This window comes from Marmota marmota, unplaced genomic scaffold, assembly GCF_001458135.2.
Source record: "Marmota marmota marmota unplaced genomic scaffold, marMar, whole genome shotgun sequence".
In the NCBI taxonomy this organism is placed as follows: domain Eukaryota; kingdom Metazoa; phylum Chordata; class Mammalia; order Rodentia; family Sciuridae; genus Marmota; species Marmota marmota.
Window position 1 is genome coordinate 22436784 of NW_026000005.1, and position 21907 is coordinate 22458690.

Genomic DNA, 21907 nt, shown 5'->3' on the forward strand with positions numbered 1-21907 from the left:
ATACATGGTAGAGTACTTGCTTAGCACATATGAGACCAGCAATTTGATCCCCTTAACCATAAGATCAAAGCAAAACAAAAACAAACAGAAACATACCTAAACTATTTAATAAATTATCTCAGTGGAGATAATTGTCAGCCATCCTCAGTATAAAACTTCTCATGTCTTCTCTGAGTAGAGTGAGTCTGGGTAGGCCATTCAGAACATTTTAACAGTTTATAATACTAACTTCATATGGTACCCATGGTTGTGTCAGGCACTAAGCAGTTTTATTATATTAGCTTCCTTAATCCTTGCAACAATTTAGGAAGAGGGTATTATATGTATTTCCATTTTACTGGTGAAGAAACTGAAGTCAGAGAGGTTAGTAACTTATCAAAGGACATAGGATATATTTTATTAAGCTATCCACAATATCCAAAACTTTGAACTTTGGCCGAAACCATCTACTTCACCTTTTTGTTAACTAAAAGTACAGGGGTCAGTCATAATTACCACCACAATGCATTTTTTTAATTCTCTTGTTCATTATACTTAATTGCTTGGTGGCAGTTGTTTGTTCATATTTAGAGTTACATTATGAAGTCTACTTACAGGATTATGTTTGGATTACCTATGTCTGAAATCCTTAAATTTTAGTAGACAAGGGTACAGTAAAGGCAATCAGAAACAGCCTCTATTCAAGCTGCTTTTTTTAAAATTATTTTTTCTTTTAATTTTTTTTAGTTGTCAATAGACTTTTATTTATTTATATGCGGTGCTGAGAATCAAGCTCAAGGCCTCATGTGTGCTAGGTAAGCACTCTACCACTAAGCCACAACTCCAGGCCATGAAGCTGCTTTTTAAAGCATCTGCCCTCACTAGGGTTCCTATATAGAGATTAAATGTTTTTTCTTTACTCCTCCATACACCCCAGTACTGAGGATTGAATTCAGAGGCACTCTTCCACTGAGGTACATCCACAGCCTATTTTATTTTGAGACAGGATCACTTTAGATTGCTGAGACTCGCCTCAAATTGGCAATCTGGCTAAATCATATTTTTCCAAAAACAATCTTACAGAGATTGTTCATGATATTCAGCCTGAATGATCCATTCATATAAGATGATAAACCTCTCTTGGAAAATGTTGACCTCCACTTAGAAATATGGTGCTAATTCAGTGCCCCATGTTAGCATATGGGTTTGTTTACTTCATAAATATTTTCTCATTTTTGAAAATTATTTTTATACCTGTTACATAGACTACTAGATTGATTCAGAGGTGTCTTGTTCCTTTTATTAGCTACATGTATACATGTTTTTCATTTGACATGTTTGAACTAAAATTTCAAACATAATAATCACTCATATGCAAATGTGTTTCAGTCCAGTTAATTCCTAAATTCATTTTTTAATAATAGCTTAATAAGGAAGTATCTCTCTTTTTTAGCACTCAGGTGTTTTCTTATACTTAATATTACAACACATTGGATTTTGATACTCCAAAATCCAATGTGTTGTAATATTTTATTCAGTATTAACTTGTGACAAATTGTTTAAGTTCTCTATACTGAGAAGAATATATTACTTGTTTTGACCAGGTTATGGAACAGATGTTGAAATGCACAAATGTTTATGAACGTAGTAAACAACGTATTCGACTTAGAGAAGTTGGATACTCAGGATTGGGACTCCTCCTTAATGAAGCATCAATTAATACTTCTCTCATTAAAAACCTTACCAATCAAATCATAAATACAGGTATGACTAAGGCTAATAATACTAATACATTTAAGAAATAGTGTTTCCTGAAAGACTTTTTTACTTCTTTTCTCAGATTGCTTTTTTTTTTTTTTTTTTAAACATATTTTTTTTTTTTATTTATTTTTTTAGTTATTGGCAGACACAACATCTTTGTTGGTATGTGGTGCTGAGGATCGAACCCGGGCCGCACGCATGCCAGACGAGCGTGCTACCACTTGAGCCACATCCCCAGCCCCTCAGATTGCTTTTTAAATTAACCTGTTGTTTGATTCAGCGGGGCCTTTCCTAGCTACTAAGTCTCTACAATTTTGTTGTTATGGACTCCCCAGGGCATATAGCATATTGCCTTACTTTGTAAATGTGTATTGACTGAGAGATCAAATTAATAACTGGGTCCTTATAAAAGAAAAGGACATTAGAGAAAAGTATATACAAAATATTCTTTTTCTTGCTGGTTGCAGTGGTGCATGCCTGTAATCCCAGTGACTGGGAGGCTGAGGCTGGAGGGTCACAAGTTCAAAGCCAGCCTCAGCAAAGCAGTAAAGCCCTAAGCAACTTAGTGAGACCCTGTCTCAAGATACAAAATAAAAAGGGAGGGGATGTAGCTCAGTGGTGAAATGCCCCTGGGTTCAATCCATAGTACTGCCCCCCCCCCAAAAAAAAAAGGTTCTTAAAAGCAAAATGAAAATTAATTTCAGGTGTTCTTTTTTGTTGGTTTTCTTTTTAGGTATACATGACACTAGGGTGTTTTTTTTTTTTTTTTTTTTTTTTTTNTTTTTTTTTTTTTTTTTTTTTTTTTTTAGTATTTTATAGACACTAGGGTTTTTTTTTTTTTTTTAGTATTTTATAGTTATTTTGTCCATTCTCACTACTTACTTACATTTTTCTTATGTTTTGTTATGCATAAAATAAACATTTTTAAATTTTTTTATTAGTTCTAATCAGTTATACATGATAGCAGAAAGCTTTTTAATTCATTGTACATAAATGGAAAACAACTTTTCATTTCTCTGGTTGTACATTATGTAGAGTCTCCCCACATGTGCCATTTATGCATACCTAGGATAATGATGTTCGTAGTAGAAGATATTTTGACATATTAAACATACATGGTATAACTTATTCTAATTAGGATCCCCTTCTTGTGGTTTTACATGATGTAGAGTTTCACTGGTGCTGTATTCACATATGAATATAGTAAAGTTATGTCAAATTTATTCTACTGTTTTTCCTGTTCCCATCACCCCTCCCTTCCTTCATTCCCTTTCTCCAATCCAGTGAACTTCTGTTCTCCCCTCACCTCCCATTGTCTGCTAGCATCTGCATATCAGAACATTTGGCCTTTGGCGTTCATAATTGGCTTATTTCACTTAGCATGATCGTCTCCAGATCCATCCATTTACTGGCAAGTCATAAAGTCATTCTTTTTTAGGGCTGAGTAATAGTCCATTGTGTATTTATACTACATTTTCTTTATTCATTCATCTGTTGAAGTGCACCTAGGTTGGTTCCATAGCTTAGCTGTTGTGAATTGAGCTTCTATAAACATTGATGTGGCTATGTTGCTGTAGTATGCTAATTTTAAGTCCTTTGGGTATATGCTGAGCAGTGGGATAAGTGGATCAAACAGTGTTCCACTCCAGTTTTCTGAGGAATCTCCATACTGCTTTCCATAGGGGTTGCACCAAATTTGCAGTACCACCAGAAATGAGTAGTGTACCTTTTTTTGCTACATCCTAGCCAACACTTATTGTTACTTGTATTTTTAATAATTGCCATTTTGACTAGAGTGAGATGAAATCTTAGTAGTTTTAATGTAAATTTCTCTAAAAAGCCAAATTCCCAGTCCTTGCTAGAAATGTTGAACGTTTTTTCATATACTTGTTAACCATTCGTTTTTCTTTTTCTATTAAGTGTCTGTTGAGTTTCTTTGCCCACTTATTGATTGGATTATTTGTTTTTTGGTGTTAAGTTTTTTTATTTCTTTATATATCCTGAAGATTTATGCTCTAGCTGAGGTGAGATTGTACTCCAGAGCTATAGTAACAAAAAACAGCATGATGTTAGCATGAAAGCGGACATGAAAACCAATGGAACCAGAATAGAAGATACAGAGACAAACCCACATAAATAGTTATCTCTATTAGACAAAGGCATTATAAGCATTGTCAAAAACATAAGCTCTTCAACAAATGTTGCTGGGACAACTGGAAATCCATATGTAGCAAAGTGAAATTGAACCCCTATCTCTCATCCTTCAAAAAAATCCACTCAAAGTGGATCAAAGACTTAGACATTAGATTAGAAACCCTATATCTAATAGAAGATAGACCTAACACTCCATCATGTTGGCTTAAGAACTGACTTCCTCAATGAGACTCCTAAAGTGCAAGAAGTAAAATCAAGAGTCATTAAGTGGGATAGTATTAAGGTAAAAAGCAATCAAGAGGGGCTGGGGTTGTCACTTAGTAGTAGAGTGCTTGCCTGGTACAGGTGAGGCTCTGGGTTCAATCCTTAGCACCACATAAAAATAAAGGCATTGTTGCTTTTGGTACCAAGGATTGAACCCAGGGCCACTTAACCACTGAGCCACATCCCCAGTCCTTTTTTATATTTTATTTAGAAACAAGATCTCACTTTGAGTTGCTTATAGTCTTTCTAAGTTGCTCAGGCTGGCTTTGAACTTGAGATCCTCCTGCCTCAGCCTCCCCAGCCACTGGGATTACAGGCGTGCACCACTGCGCCAGGCCAGATATCTTTTTTATATTTTAATATTTTGTAATAAACTTTTTTCAGTACTTACTACAAACTAGAATTTATGCCCAGTGCTGGGGAAGGGAGTTGAGTACGAGATAAGTTTCTTTATCTTGTGATTTACAATTTCATTGATAAGACATAAGATAAAAATAGTATTACAGCCATTCAGTATGGACAGTGTTTTCATTTTCATGCAATTAAGAAAGGAACAGTAATTAAAGGTTGACTCAGGAGGGTGTCAAACAGTCTAAAACTTGGTTTTTTATTTGTTGTTATTTTCTGGTAAAATTTGACTGTCTATAATTCTTTTTTGAAAATGAGACTATTACTTTAATATTTGTACAAATAATACCTACAGTTTTTTCTTTGACTGTCCAAGAAACTTAATTTTAACTTTTTTTTTTTTTCCCCCACCATAGATCCTGTTACTAATTTCAAAGATCTGTTATCTGTGGTTTATATATCTCACAGGACATATGTAAATGTCAGAGTGGTCCTCTGCAGAAAGGTTTGTAAACTTTCAAGATCTGTTTTAACAGTAACATCACCATACTGTGAAAAACTTTGGCATTGTGCATTTTGCAATAGATGAGAATTTTAATTTCACTAATTTTACAAATGATATTATTTTGTAAATATACAATTTCCTTCTTAAAGTGTATTAACTTCATGTGATCATAAGTAACCAGTATGAAAATTTGTTTTTTTAGTTATACAGGACTTCTGGAAATATTTCCTTTTCAGAGTCAAAAATTCATTATCAGAGAAGAGATTTAACAAGAACCTTCAATGATTTTGATGATTTTTAATTGATATACCATATTTTAGGATTTCTAAATCTTATCAACATTGCAGAAGTTTTTGTTGTTGTTGTTTATAAGTGTTTTAACAATGATTTGTCTTGAGTACACATTTAACCTTTAGAGGTAGATATTGGGGGTTGGGGTTGTGGCTCAGTGGTAGAGTACTTGCCTAGCATGTGTGAGGCACTTGAGTTTGATTCTCAGCACCACATATAAATAAATAAAATAAAGGTCCATTGACAACTAAAAAATTTAAAAAGAGGTAGTTATCTTGTTCACCTCTTTCTGATCATAATCTTTTCTCCCCTCCACTGGTAACCCCTAACCAGTCTACTATTTGCTTTCTAATTATTATCTCCCAATTATGTGATAGTACTTTTTCTGTAGTTTTAACAAATGTATATATAGAAATGGATATCTTGTCTTTTTGTTTTGTTTTGTTTTACTTATTTATTTTTAATGTGGTACTGAGGATCAAACTCAGTGCCTCACGTATGCAAGGCAAGCACTTTGCCACTGAGCCACAACAGTAGCCCAAAATTTTGTCTTTTTTAAGAAAAATATTTCATTTAGTTGTAGGTAGATGCAATACCTTTATTTTATTTATTTATTTTTATGTGGTGCTGAGGATTGAACCCAGTGTCTCACATGTGCTAGGCAAGCACTCTACTACTGAGCTACAGCCCTAGCCCTGGATATCTTTTCTTTAATAACTGTGTAGTTTTTCATTGTATGGTTCTTCTATAGACTATCATCTCTTTCCTTATTGATATTTAAGGTGTTTCTTGTTTTTCCATGTTATAAACTGATGTGAAGAACATCTTTTTTATGTCTCTTTGCTTATTTGTAATAATACATCTTAGGACAGTCTCCGTGGAACAGAATTGTTGTGTCATAGGGTATTCATATTTTACATTTTGATGGATTTCTACCCTATTGTCCTTCAAAACAACCTTACCACTTCCATTTCTACAGTGTGTGATGGTGACTCTTTCCCTTTATGCTCAATCCTAAGAATTTGAAATGTTTCATGTAAATTGGTTCTTTTCTTTCAGGATGTGATTAGATAAAAACAACTGTCAGTATAGCTTGGCTTATATCTATTATGTATATGAAAAATAGAAGTCATATTTTATGAAGTCTTTGAAGTTATAAAATCATGAAAAGTTTTTTTGCTAAGCAAAGCTTAATCTTAAAACAGTTGTATTCTGCAGTAGAATAATGGTAACTTGCTGACTGATGATATTAGTGAAGAGAGAAACTTCCCATGTAATGTGACTCATTGCTTTCTCTATCAACATATATTGGAACTTTTTTTTTTTTTTTTTGGTGGCACTATGGGTGAACCCAGGGGCACTTTACTGCTAAGCTATACTCCCAGCCTTCTTAAGTCAGGGTCTTGCTAAGTTGCTCAGACTAACCTTCAATTTGTGCTTCCCCTCACTGAGCCTTCTGAGATGCTGGAATGTCAAGAGTATGTCACCACACCAAGATATTACTATTAATATTAAAATTCCTTTCAACATTATTCATATCCTACTGTGAGACTTGTCAAAATTAGAACTTCTGTTAAGAAAGATACTCAATCCTCTGGGAGCCAAAGTTCTTTTCATCTATATAGAAGTTTATTGACTTTGTGATAAAAATGCCTTAAAGATCTTCACTGAATTTCTGGCTGTTTTTTTTTTTTTAAGAACTTATTTTCATTCAAAAAAATTAAAATCAGTTAGATGGTAGAGATTATGCATATTGCTGTGCCAGTGTCTACTGTTTAATCTCAACTAATGTCAGCTAACACATCCGTCTTGTTGGAATTAAGTTTTTGGAATTAATGTTTAGTTTTTGTTTCATTTGTGTAATGTACTAACTGGAAAAAAAATTTTTTCTCAGAAAAAAAATAAAGTGAGATGAGAAAACATCATTCTTGGTATACAAGAATGTATACCAAGGTTCTGTTGCAGAACCTGTGTGTCCTATTCACTCCCATAAACCCTAGGCCTAAAAGTGTACTGTACCATTGTAGTAGTCAATAATATTTGCTGAATATATGTAGTAGGCTCATGGAAAATATTTTGTTGAGAATATCAGTTTATTTTTATATTTTACTTATACCATCATCCTATTTATACTTTGTCTCTGAACAAGTCAGACTAGTAACAGGTATATTTTGGCATGTGGAGAATCATTTTAGTTTTCCTTTTTTATCTTTCACAAATGTTTTAGTACATCCCTACTTTGTACATGATTAATTGGATCTACAGTGTCAGTTCTCCAAACAGTTTACAATCTGATTAAAAACATAATCTTTGAAAGTATATCCTTCTGCATTTTCCCATTAAATTACAATGTCATTAAAATAACTGAAAAGAGACTTTTTGATAAAAAGTACTGTGTTCTTTTTGAAGAATTTTGTTTCTTAATTTCTTTGCAGATTTTACAGATTTTGCAGTCCCAGCCAGATGCAGCACATCAGATATCACAACAAGTGGGTTGGCAAGACACCCTAGTTAGACTTCTTTTAAAAGAAAATTTTGAAAATGAAAATTCTCTTCATAAACACAGCAGGGCTGTTTTAATGAAAGAAAATAAAAATATGTCAACTGATGATATTAAGAGGAACTTCGATGAAAAGACAGATGAGGAAAAACTCAACTCTTTTGCTTCAGCTAGTGTGTCTTCAGATCAGTGGAGTTTGGAGGATAGACACTCTCTAGATTCAAATGCACCATTGTTTCAAGAAGATAGTTCTGTGGGAGAATTGTCTTTCAAGTCAGAGAATCAGAAAGAATTCTGGCATGGTAACCCTTCACATTTGAGTTTAGATCTCACTGGATTTGATTCATATGAACTGAGTGATAGTGGAAATCAAATGCCGGATAGCCTACCTAGCACACCATCCCCAATAGAGTCTACTAAATCATTTTCTGTTCAGTCTGACAAAGAGAGTAGCATCACAAGTGATAATGGCTTTAATGACGACTTCTCTTTACTTGAAAGCCAAGAGGTAAAATTCCTTATTTTTCCAAATGGTGTTTTTATTTTCATATGTCATTTATATACTTGTAATTCTTAGCAATGTGTGATCAATTATTAACAATTTCATATTATATTCATTTTCTAAGACTCATGATTTAAGGTTTAGAAGTCTGGAAGTCACTAGATTGTGTATTTCTTTTTGTGGTGCTGGGAATCATACTCAGGGCCTCCTGCATGCTAAGCAAGCACTCTACCACTGAGCTGCATCCCCAACCCTATGTCTTAAGAACAAAGCTGTGTCTATACAACTTGAATCTCCAGGGACTACTGAAGTTCCAGGTTCAAGGCATTTTAAAAACATGTTACACAATTTGTCAGTATATGTAAATGATGATTATGAAGTGCTGTAACACTTCCCTTTCTTCAATAATTTAATATTACTTTATCATTTTTATAGAGATGTGAGGAGGAGCTTCTTCAGTTGGTGACAGATATTTTAAGTTATGTATTGTGTAAGGGACTAGAAAAGTCTGATGATGATACTTGGACTGAACGGGGACAAGTATTTTCAGCACTAACTAAACCAGGAATATCCAATGAGTTACTTCGACCATCAGATGAAATAAAACTAATGTAAGCATTCAGTTAGTGTTTTTTTTTATTTTATTTTAACCCTCCTTTAGTAGTAGATATGAGTCTAAAATAACATCAGTTATTAAACACTCAGTATTCATTATTCAATATTCATAGGGGGGAAAGGAAGAAACCATATTTAATTTCCTTTCCTATCTTTTACCATTCTTGTAGAATCTAGAGAGAAATACAAAACTAACTAATGTGAGAATACTTAAATCTTTTGTAGATTGAGTTTTAAATGATTTTACTTTTTTTATTTAAATTGTTTTCTGTAGAATCTCAGGACTTGATGCATTTAAAATGGGCTTGTCCAAATTTAAATGTTTGCATGCTAAAGAATGAAGTAGTGTTTTCATAAATATTTCTCTGAAATATTTAGTGTTCCTTGTAGATGACAGGACTTTGTAGCAATAGCACACTAGGAAGAGTTACCTCTTTGATTTTCTTAGATCCTCTCTAAGACATAATAAAGCTTTCTTCCCTAACTTTCCCAATATCTAGTTGTTATAGAAACTATTTTAAATATCTTATAGAGACTAGAATGTGAAATTATTTTGTTGGCCTTTCTATAGACAAGCAAAATAGGTAACTGACTTTTAATATTAAGTGTATTAAAGGCAGATACTCCAAACATTAAAAAGTTCCTTCTTTATTGTTAAATTAGATCTACAGGAATATCCAGTGAATTACTTTGATCATCAGATGAAATAAAATGAACGTAATGTTACAATGTTTTCTTTAAAAATATTTTTAATTGTAGATGGACACATTACGTTTATTTTATATATTTATTTTTATGTGGTACTGAGGATCTAACCCAGTGCCTCACCCATGCAAGGCAAGTGCTCCACCACTCAGCTACAACCCCAGCCCCTTACAATGGTTTTAAGAGGACTTTGTTTTACATTTAGTTTACTACAGAAGATGTTAGAGTGGGCGGTCACAGAAAACAGAGAAACAAAAGCTAATTCAGTAACTGCTGAAAATGCCTTTCGACTCATGATGATCATACAGGACTTTCTGCAGTCAGAGGGACTAGTTAACTCAAGCATGTGGACTGAGAAGGTCGGTAATAGCTCTTTGAAATTATATTTTGGGTAGTTAAGGATTATTCAAAGAAATAAATTTTTCATCTCCTCTTTTTAGAGCATTAAATGCAGTAAGCAGGGATTAGATATGATGAACTGTCACAGATTTTGTTAAATATTACTAGTATGATTATTTTGGCTTTTGCCAGATGTATATTGGACTAGTTTTCAAATATTTATGATTTGTGTTAGTGTTTGGAAAAACACACTATCAGTAAATTAAAAACTGAATGCTTTTATTTCTCAAATTTTCTTTTATGATAGCTTTTAGAGGATATCATGCTGCTCTTTGATTCTCTGTCAGTCTGGTATTCTCAGAATCCAGCGTGGGTAAAGCTCTCTCAAATTCAGATTCAGATGCTTCTGGGATTCATTGGAAGGGGCAGTTTGCAGGTTTGTCAATTCTTTTATATTATTTTCTATACTTGGATGTGGTATAGTTATTTCTGTAATAACTAAATGATAATGCCTTTTCAGTACTCTGTTTTATTAGTTCAAAAAATATTCATAAGTTCACTTGAAATTTCAATTTTGTGAGATCGGAAAGGAGCTTGAAATGTAGTTAATTGACTATTTCTTCCTCATATTTATGACTCCATGTAATTTTAAGGTTTCCTTTTATAGGATTTACTCATAGCTTATATTAAAAGCATTGTTCATATCATCTACATTTAGTGTAGCTTGCAAGGTCCTAGACAGTCTGCATAGATTATGTTTACATATATATGTATATATTACACACACAGTTTAGCGCTTACATTTTAAAAATTTTTGTTTGTTTGTTTTTAGTTGTAGATGGACACAATATTATTTATTTATTTATTTTTATGTGGTGCTAAGGATTGAACCCAGTGCCTCACACATTCGAGACAAGCACTCAACCACTGAGCTACATCCCCAACCCTAGGGCTTGCATTTTTAAGAAAATTATTTTTTATATTGGTCCTTTCATGCTATTTTACTAATCCACAATTTTACATTGTATTTCATATTTTTTACACTCACCAAACACCAAATACCTAACAGGATAATCAACGTGGTAGATTTTAGAAGTAAACAGAAGCTAAATATATTCATAAGGAATATTTAAAGTTTACAAGGTTGGAAAAGTTCTATGTGAATTTTAGTCTGTCATGTTTCTGTTTACATTGGGTGCTTATGAGACATGAGTTGGATTCATCATAAGTATCCCATAGCTTTTTGTATTTGTGTTCAGGGTGGGTCTGGTTTCTAATGCTGTTGATAAACTAGGTATAATATTGCTAAAAACAGAGAAAAGTTACAATTCTGACTTAAGGTTGCCCTATTTTTACCATAATCTGCCTGGTGTAGTGGTGCACACCTGTAATCCAATCAACTAGTGAGTTAGATCTTAAGTTTGAGGCCAGCTTCAGCAACTTAACAAAACCCTGTCTCAAAATAAAATAAAATGGATAGAAGGCCTCTGGTTTTGATCCCAATACCAAGGAAAAAGAGACCACAATCTGATAATTATATTTTTTAGTGAATACTTCCTTCTGATCATAAGTATAACACATGCTTATTGGAGAATAAACACAACAGCATAAAGAGGTAAAAAGTAAGTTATTCAACATTCCATACCTTAAGAGAAAACACTATTAATGTTATAGTATATATTTCCTTCCTATTGTATAGTTTTCTATGAATATCATTTTTTATATTATCAAAATTGTCATTTATTTGGATATTTTGAGTTCTTTTTCTTTCTCTTACTGTTATATAAACTAATATTCCTCTGTTACTTTATTAAATAGTTTATACCCCCTCTTCTTCATGAAAGTATCATATTCACTATAGAATTTCATTGTTTGGCAGAAAAACTAAACAGGAAAATGGGTATTAAGACACATGATGGTGGGGCTGGGGTTGTGGTTCAGTGGTAGTGTGCTTGCCTAGCATGTGTGAGGCCCTGGGTTTGATCCTCAGCACCACATTAAAATACATACAAAAATAAAGATATTGTGACCAACTACAACTAAAAAATAAATATTAAAAAAAAGACACATGATGGTAAAAGTTTGAATTGTACAGTTTTAAAGTACTATTTGAAAGTACACAAACTAAGAACGTTAAAAAATAATTTGTTCTTTGTCTATTAATCCTACTGATACTATATCCTATGATAATCTAACTACTACAATCCTTATACACTTTTATGTTCATCATAGTATCTTTTTTTTTCTTCCACCAGAAATAGAACAAGGATAGCTTTTTTGGCCTTTTTATTAATATTAGCCTAATGATTGTCCAAGCAGTTGCAGCTAACATGCAAGGTACTTATTTATTTTAGATGTTATAACTATTTTTTTTTTGTTGTTTTACATGTAGTTACCCTTGGTGTTTTTTTATTTGATGGCATTACCCTGGGCAAAATGTCTGTTTCTGTAGTTCACCATTAAATATCCAGTGCCTTCTCTTCCTAGGATCTCTATAAATACTTGCTCAATAAGCAAACAAGTATAGCACTTACAGATGAGGCTAATCCTATCTACCAGTAGTTAGTTATCTCAAATATTTCTCAATAGCCTGCTGCTTAATTTTACTCTTTCAGATATAAAAGTGCAATTATGTGAGGCTGTGCATTTTAAAGAATAGGACCAAAATATAAGTGTTATGAGATTTTTTTGTATAAAAACCAAGATATCCCAGCTTATCTCCAAAGTCGGATTATGTGGCTATTCATTTAGATACAGAATATAATCTCTAGTTAGATTCCCTGTTTTTCCAGGGTTTTTTTTTTTTTTAAAACATATTTATTTATTTATTTATTTTTTTAGTTATTGGCAGACACAACATCTTTGTTGGTATGTGGTGCTGAGGATCGAACCCGGGCCGCACGCATGCCAGACGAGCGTGCTACCACTTGAGTCACATCCCCAGCCCCTGTTTTTGTTTTTTTTAAGCTCAGTGATTCTCACCCCTGACTGCACATGAAATCACCTAGAGAAGCTTTTTAAAAATACCTATGTAAGGCATCACCCATAGTAATTTATTCACTATTTTTTGTAATTTCTCAGGTGACACTAATGTGCTTTATAATGTGGGCCAGAGGAACATGTATTATGTGGTATGTGTATATCCAAAATTAAGGCCAAGGAAATTATCTGGTACTTATTCAAAGTACCTTAATACTTTTAAATAAATGTATAAATGTAGAGCTGTTGAGTGCCATGATATTCATTTAAAAGCAAAGCACTTGATATTCAACTTTTTATGTGTACAGTATTTTTAAAAGCACTTGATAAAAAAGTTATTGCTAATACCAAATATTAATATCCAGCAAATACTGATCTAATACTGAATATTAACATTTGTTTCCGGGATGTAGGGATTTTATCACTTATTTTATATTCTTTTATGTATTTTTTATATTTATATATATATATATATATATATATAAATTAAGTTTCTTTAGATTCAAAGACTAAATTGGGGATGGGGGATATGAGGAGGGTAGTGGAGCTTCACTTTTGTAGTAGAGAAGTTAAAGCTTTGAACTGTCTTAGAAATTATTTCTTCCAGTGCTATTTGCTTTGTTAATATTTGCATGGAAATACTGCCTGTAGTCTCTTATTACCTTGACCTGCAAAGATCTGTTGGTACTAATAAGACTAGCTTTTGGCACAAAAACAATCTTGAAGTGCTGTCTGATTCTCAAAATTTCTTATTTTCTTTTGCTCTTCTTTACTTTGGAGATAATAATTGAAAATAAGGTTATGGAGTTAAGGGAAAAGGAGGCACAGTTATGTAATTTTTCCTGCTTTGAAGTCTTAGATATTAGAATTAAGAATTCCATAGTTTAGATGAGTTTAAGCCTTCAGTCAGAACTCTGGTTCCACGTGTTTGCCATTCTTACCGCACTGCTCTTGGTCATGTGTCAGCTTGTCTTAAGCTGGCTTCCCTTTTGAACACAAAATGGCTGTCAATAACAATTGGGCATGTATGCTACCTCATTCATAACCTGAGAAAGACAGTACTTCCTGCAGTCTTTGTTGGTAAGAGAGTTCTCCATGAGTGTCTTGTGTTTCAGCATATCATGTGAGTAGAGGCTCTGGCTGTCCATATAAACTTCTTTTTGAGAATGTTTGCATAGTGAACAACTGTGGAAGTTTGAGGTCATGTTTCTTTGTAGAGCAAAAGGCAGGTTTGTTTACTTCCTGATATAATACAGGTAATCTCTCTCTCCATAGCAAAGATCAGATAAGCTGACAGCCCAGTTTAAGATTCAGATTCCTTGAGCTTGATGCTCCTCTCCAAACTACCACTACTCTATGTGCAGTTATCATCTAGTCTTTTTTGTGTCTCGTGGTGGGGATTGTGATTTCAGGAACCGTCCAAATGCTGATACTATCCTTATTACTATTGCTGTAGATCTTTGTCCGTAAATAAGAATCTTCATTTTGTATGTTAACATCTATGAAAATGTAGCAGGACTAGTTGTTAGCTTAGAAGTAAGATAATATCTTAGATCTCACAATTCTTTGACAGTTATTATATAAAAGTTCTGCACTTGCAGAGTGAGGTAGAAACTTTACTCTCACTAAATGTCTACTTTAGTCTGTCCTTTCTTATCTAACCTGTTTTCTTCCAGGTTTGTGCAATGGCATCAGCTAAGCTAAATACCCTTCTTCAAACCAAAGTGATTGAAAATCAGGATGAAGCATGTTACATTTTAGGGAAGCTGGAAAATGTTCTCAGTCAGTCAATCAAGGAACAGACTGAAATCTACTCATTTCTGATTCCCCTTGTCCGAACTCTGGTTTCCAAAATTTATGACCTTCTCTTCATGAATTTGCACCTGCCTTCTTTACCTTTTACCAATGGTAGTTCCTCATTTTTTGAAGATTTTCAAGAATATTGCAGTTCAAATGAATGGCAAGTTTACATTGAAAAATATGTAAGTTTTCTCTTTTTTGAGCAAGATTGCTTTATTGATTTATCAGTTTTACAGAATGTATACAAATTCTGTATGTTCTTTTTTTAAATAAGATTATACCTTATATGAAGCAGTATGAAGCTCATACATTTTATGATGGTCATGAGAACATGGCACTTTACTGGAAGAATTGTTATGAAGCCCTAATGGTAAATATGCATAAACGAGACCGGGAAGGAGGAGAAAGCAAGCTCAAGTTTCAGGTAAATTTTATTAAATGTTTGTTATGGATTGGATATGAAGTGTCCCTGAAAAGCTCCTGTTAATGCAGGAATGCTCTGAGGTAAATGATTATATTATGAGAGCTGTGACCTAATCAGTCCATCCCAGTTTGAATGGACTGATGGGATGGTGACTAAGCAGGTGGGGCCTGACTGGTTTAATTGGGTCATTATGGGTGTGCCCTGGAAATGTGCCTCTGCACTCACTGCAGCTCTTCTCCCTCCCTTCTCTGTTTCCTGACCCTGTCATGAGCTGAGCAGCTTTCTTCCACTGGGCCCTTCCCTTGTGATGTGCTACCTCACCTCAGGCCCAGAGTAACAAAGGCTATCTGTGAACTGAGACCTCTAAAACCATGAGCCCCAAATAAACTTTTCCTCCTCTCAGAGATTCTTGTTGGGTGTTTTTGTCACAGTGACCATAAAGCTAAAACAATGTTTTAATGTTTAGTTTTCTGTGTTTATTCTAAGCATTTAATATGTACATGAGAGTAATATCAAATCTGAAATTTGAAAACAAGTAATAGCCTGTTTGTCTTTACCAGTAAAACTGATAAAATTTCTAGCCAGAAGCAAAAAAAAGAAAAAAGAAAATTATTTCAGAATTGGAAGAAAAACAGCTAGTCAATAATAATTGAAATAATAGTGAAGCATTCTGTATATAATGATCTTGTAGAAAAATCTTTTAAATTGAAGTCCTCAGTAGATACTAGAGGAGGCAGGGTGCACATCAGGGCTTAGTGGGATATTTAAAGCACTGTATATTTATATTAAAAAATTAAGTTTGTACCTTAAGAAACTAGAAAAAGAAAGTATTTAAAACCTGTAACAAGCAGAGATAAGAAACTAACAAAGAATATAAATCAATGAAATTTAAAAGAGAAAAGCAATAGAGAAAAACAATGAAACCAAAATCTAACTTTTAAAATTAATAGTAAAGCCAGGTGCAGTGGCTCACAAATGTAATCCCAGAGATTCAAAAGTCTGAGGCAGGCAGATCACAAGTTTGAAGCCAGCCTCAGCAATGCAACTTAGGCTCTGTTTCAAAATAAAAATTTAAAACACCTAGAGATATAGTTCAGTGGTGGTGTACCCCAAGGTTAAATACCCAGCATCACAAAACAAAACAATACCCCCTATTAAAAGAACCAGTAAAACTGATAAAAATTTCTAGCCAGAAGCAAAAAAAAGAAAAAAGAAAAATTACTTATATCAGGAATAAAAAATGCATTATTATCACTGATTCCACTGATGTTAATATGTTAAAATAGGACTGCTGCAAACTGCTCTATGTCCATAAGTTTGACAACTTGGATTAATGAATTTCTTGACAGATACAGAATTTAGAACTTATTTAAAAATAAATAGAGAGTTTGCATAGTTAGAGAAATATAGTTAAATCTTTCACAAGGGAAAATACTGTGCCATTTGTCTCAATGGCAAATTCTTTTTTCTTTTTAATTTTATTTAGTTTTTGACCTAATTAGTTATACATGACAGTAGAATGCATTTTGACATAATGCATATCATACATAAATGGAGTATAACTTCTCATTCTTGCACATGATGTAGAGTTGCACAGGTTATGTAATCATATATGTACATAGGGTAATAATGTCTAATGGCAATTTTTTAAATTAATGGAAATATTATACAAATTCCTTATAGTCTCTTCTGCAAATTGAAGAGCAAGAATACTTACTAACTCATTTTATGAGGACAGTGTTGCTGTTATTTTGAAAACATGCAAAAACAGGACAAGAAAATTACAGACCAGTAACCCTCGGGAGCATAAGTGTAAACCAAATCCAGCTGTACACATAACATCACAACAAAGTGGAGATTATTCTGGGAATGTAAGGCTGGTTCAATATTTGTAAATCAATCAATATAGGTGACCACATTAATAGACATGTCAAGAAAAACTAAATTATATCAGTTGCAGAAAAAGCTCAACAAAATTTAACATCCACTTACGATCAAAACTAGGAATAGGGGTTGGGGTTGTGGCTCAGTGGTAGAGCGCTTGCCTAGCACATGTGAGGCACTGGGTTCTATCCTTAGCACCACATAAAAAATAAATAAACAAATAAAATAAAGGTATTTTGTCTATTATAACTAAAATAATTATTTTAAAAAGCCAGGAATAGTGAAGAACTATCTCAATCTCTACAAAAATTCTACAGTTAGCTTCATATTTAGAGATGAAAAATTGAGGGCTTTCCCTTCACATAGGGAACCTAGGTAGTAATAATGTCCACTCTTCTTACATGTAGTCACTATTTTAGAAAAGATTATAAAAGGCACTCACATAAAACTGTTTACCAAAACAACTATTTGCAGATAGCATGGTTCTCTATGTAGAAAATCCCAAGGAATCTGTTTTTTTTAACAACCTATTATGAGTTTAGCAAGATTATAGGATATAAAATCAGAATATGAAACTTACTCATATTTCCATTTATGAGAAATGAACAATTAGAAACAGAATTTTTTTAAAGAATACTATTTACAATAGCTTTGAAAGAATAAAATACTTAGGCATCAATGTAAGAAACTAGATTTAATGCAGTACTTTTTAAAATGTTAGGAAGTTTCTCTGTGCTTAAAGACAGTTTCTAAAATTTGAAAAGACATAGGAATTTTGGAAAAGAAGAAAAAATTAGGGGACTGATGCTACTATTTTAAGATGTATTTTAAGTTCACTGATCAAAACAGTGTGATATTGACACAAGAATACACACATAAACCCATAGAATAAATAGAAAAATATAGAAATCGAGACATATATAGGTTTATGTAAAATTTGACAAAGTTGTAACAGCAATCCAGTGGAGAATGAACATTCTTTTCAACAAATGATCCTGGAACAATTGGATATCGTAGTTTTTATTGTGTTATTTTTTTCATATTTCACTTCATATTATAACTCCAATGGATTATACAGTTAAATGTGAAATCAATAAGATCATACCTGGCAAGCTTCATAAATTATTGTAGAAGGAGCCACAGAAAAAAAATAAGTGTGACCTAGAGTTATAGAGTTCCTATATAAAACACCAAAGACATAACATATAAGAGACAAATATTTATGAACTGAACTTAATCAAAATTAAAAACTTTTGTTGTTGTAAGATGCTATTAAAGTGTAAGTAAACAGTCCATGTACTAGGAGAAAATATTTGCAAATAAATTATGGACAAAGGATTTATGTCCAGAGTAAAAATAAAGAATCCACAAAATTACCTATAAAAATACAATTAATAAATTGACAAAATAATTTAAAATTACTCTTCAACAAAGAAGAAATATAAATGTCAAACCCATGAAAAGATGTTTAAATCAATATGTGTTGCAATAGCTACAATTAAACATACAAATAACACCAAGTATAAAAACCTATGTAACTCATTTTTCAAGAGTAATTATGAGCTGGCTGATATGTTACATTCCTGTACTCTTAGTGACTTGGGAGGCTGAGGCAGGAGGATTGCAAGTTTAAGGCCAGCCTGGGCAATTTAGTAAGACCCTGTCTTGAAATTTAAAAAATAAAATAAAAATTTAAAAAGGGCTGGGTATGTAGTTCATTGGTAGAGTATCCTTGGGTTCAATCCCCACTACCTCAAACAAATAAATAAAAAGATTAATTATGAAAAAGACAAGGGAATGGTATCAGTTAATTTCTGAAATGAAAAAAAGAGCATTTGTATGATATTTTTGCTAGGTTGTCAGCTTTATTTTCCTTTCAGTACTATTTGTTTTAATCAGTTGTCTGTTACTGTGACAGAACACCTGAGATAAAGATGAAAGATTTATTTTGGCTCATTGTTTTAGTAGTTTCAGTCCATGATCTCTTAACACTGTTACTTTGCCTGTAGGGACATGGAGGAGGACATTTGTTCACCTCCTAGCAGCCAGGAAGCAAAAAAGAAGAAAGGGCTGAGACTCTGGCATTCCCTTCAAGAGCACTCACCCAGTGGCCTAAGTTCCTTCTACTAGGCACCACATCTTAAAGGTCCCATCACCTTCCCAATAGTGCCACCACCTGGCAACCATGCCTTTATCACATGACCTTTGAGGGCCTTTAGGATCCCAACCATAGTATTTTTTTGACACTATGTATTTCAAGTGCCTCAAGTGTGTCGTAGCCAATAATTATAACTGAATGTAGCTTTAGAAGGTATAAGAAAAAGAATTGTTTACTGATATTCGGATATCCCTGGTACATTTCATTCATTCATACATACAAATTCTTTTTTCTTTTTAAATATTTTTAGTTGTAGATGGACACAATACCTTTATTTTATTTATTTATTTATATGTGGTGCTGAGGATCAAAGCCAGTGCCTCACACATGCTAGGCAAGTACTCTACCACTGAGCTACAACCCGTCCCCTACAAATTATTTCTTTAAATGTTAAGGGCTGGGGTTGTGGCTCAATGGGAGAGTACTTGCCTAGCATGTGTGAGGTACTGGGTTCGATTCTCAGCACTACATATAAATATATGAATAAAATAAAGATCCATCAACGTCTAAAAAAAATTAAAAAAAAAAAAAAGTTAAGGTCTTTCCCACTGATGATTTTCATGCCAATAGCTGTAACACGTATGCTATGGGTTGACCTTTGCTCCAAAGCTCCCTCTGCGCTGTTGCTACCTGCTGCCCAAGTAGCTGGGTGTAGCCTTGGGGGCACTTGCTAGTTCAGATGCACAGTGGATTCTGAGTCATAGCTGTGGCTGCTTGGAAGGCCGCAGTATCTAGAGCAAACTGAACACATCGTCTACTACAGGTACAAAGATGGGGATCCAGCCAACAACAGCACTCTATGTTAAGCATAAAAGCTTGCTTTGAGAATAGTTGGTTGGTTAAGGTAGCATAGGATGAATTGAAAAATAAAGAAATGTATAATCAAAAACTTGATGATATAAATAAATGGGAAAATTTTTGCATTGTTTTTACTGCCTTGAAAAGAGTAATATTTTCCAATCCATTTTTCTTTCTTTCTCACCCATCATCTTTTTAAGGGGGTAGAGTTTGAATATCTGACTTATGGTACCAGCTTTCATACATAATAGCTGGATAATCATGGAAGCAAAACTCGTAATCTCTCTAGCTCCAGTTTCCATATCTATAAAACAAGGAGTTTGGACCAGATTAATGCCCCATTTTTTTCTGGTTATAAAAGTAAAATATATTGATAAGAAATGTTGAGAATTTTAAAAAGAAAATGAAAGAATTCCTAATATAACTTAGTTGCTATCTTTTTAATATTTTGGAGTACTATCTTGTGATCTTTTTTCCCCTTTTGTGTGTTTAAACAGAGAAGTGACCTTGTTCTATATGAGATCTTTTATCCTTCTTACTCATTATTACCATTTCCTTATATCATAATATTCCTAATTTTCTTATTACCAAATGAAAATTATCATTCCATAAAATAAGTATAAAATATTTGTAATTTCACCACTGTTAACATTTTGGTTTGTATCTTTCCTGTATTTTTATGTATGTATCTTATGTTTGCACATCCTCCTCTGTACTTTGTCATCTCTAGGTTACTTATAATACCTAATACAATGTAAATGTTATTTCAGCGGTTGTTATACTTTTGTGTTGTTTAGGGGGTAATGACAAGAAGAAATCTGTACATGTTTGATATAGATGCATTTGTTTTCCTAAATATTTTTAATCCACGTTTGGTTGAATCTATGGAAACAGAACCCATAGAAAAAAAGGACTGTATTTATCTTCCTGTACCATTATATGACTACATAGTATTCTATTGTATGAGATATTTATTTCCCATTGTTGAACCTTATTTTCCCTTTTTACATTATTATTATATAGTATTGAACTTTTGTATAGTTATGTTTTTGTGTTTTCCCTAAGATAGGTAGAAATAATAGTATGTAGTACTTACCATAAATAATGTTAAATTGCCCTGACAGATGTTCTACCATTTTATATTCTCATCAACATTTCCCCTATAATTTTACCTTTAGTTTTCTACAAACACCTATTAGGAATATCCATATGTGCTTTAACTTTAAAACTCTGATGAAATTGATGTGTGATTTTCATGGAGCTATCCTGACTTCCTCAATTTTCTCAGAAATGATCTGTTTTAAATTTGATAGTGTTATAGCCCAGATCATTGATTTTCTACATATCAAGTAACAGTTACATTAACAATATATTAATAATAGCTGCAATTTATTGAGGAAGATTTATTTTTCTGGCATTTATTAAGCACTTTAGATCTTCATCTTTCTCATGATAGTTATGGTCAACCTCCTTTAACAGATTAGGACATTTTCCCCCAGAAAATTAATTAGGACAAAATAAAGATTGAGATAAGAAAATTTGGGACTGGGGTTGTGGCTCAGAGGAAAAGCACTGACCTAGCATGCATGAGGCTTTGGATTCAATCCTCAGCACCACATAAAAATAAAATAAAGATATTGTGTCCACCTACAAGTAAAAATAAATGTTTTTTTTTAAAGAAAAGAGAATGAGCTTAGAGTAGTAGCTAAAATTTATACTCAGATCTAACTCTAGGGCTTATATTTTTAACTGTGTACTGCTATACTGCCTAAATGTTTGTTCTTTAACTGTTCGTTTTAATGTAATTCAGTATTGATTTGCTTCAAACAAATTAATGCTGTATTATAGATCCTAATAGATGAGTGTCATCTTGAGATAAACTGTTTTACCACTTATCTCTT

At 33.0% G+C, this 21907-nt stretch overlaps 1 protein-coding gene across 12 annotated transcripts in view; it reads left to right on the forward strand.

Annotated features, from left to right (window-relative positions):
• The window catches only part of Nbeal1 (neurobeachin like 1), a 191024-nt gene that overhangs the window by 104855 nt on the left and 64262 nt on the right, over positions 1 to 21907 (forward strand). For all 12 annotated transcript variants that reach the window (XR_007349443.1, XM_015481284.2, XM_048808341.1 and 9 more), the window contains 8 exons: positions 1584 to 1743; positions 4923 to 5011; positions 7738 to 8310; positions 8740 to 8915; positions 9830 to 9983; positions 10271 to 10399; positions 14619 to 14924; positions 15017 to 15166. Coding sequence is in view for 11 of the 12 variants with exons in the window: in XM_015481284.2 (XP_015336770.1) it covers positions 1584 to 1743; positions 4923 to 5011; positions 7738 to 8310; positions 8740 to 8915; positions 9830 to 9983; positions 10271 to 10399; positions 14619 to 14924; positions 15017 to 15166 (1737 nt within the window). In the remaining variant the exon portion in view is untranslated. The remainder of the gene's footprint in view (positions 1 to 1583; positions 1744 to 4922; positions 5012 to 7737; positions 8311 to 8739; positions 8916 to 9829; positions 9984 to 10270; positions 10400 to 14618; positions 14925 to 15016; positions 15167 to 21907) is intronic.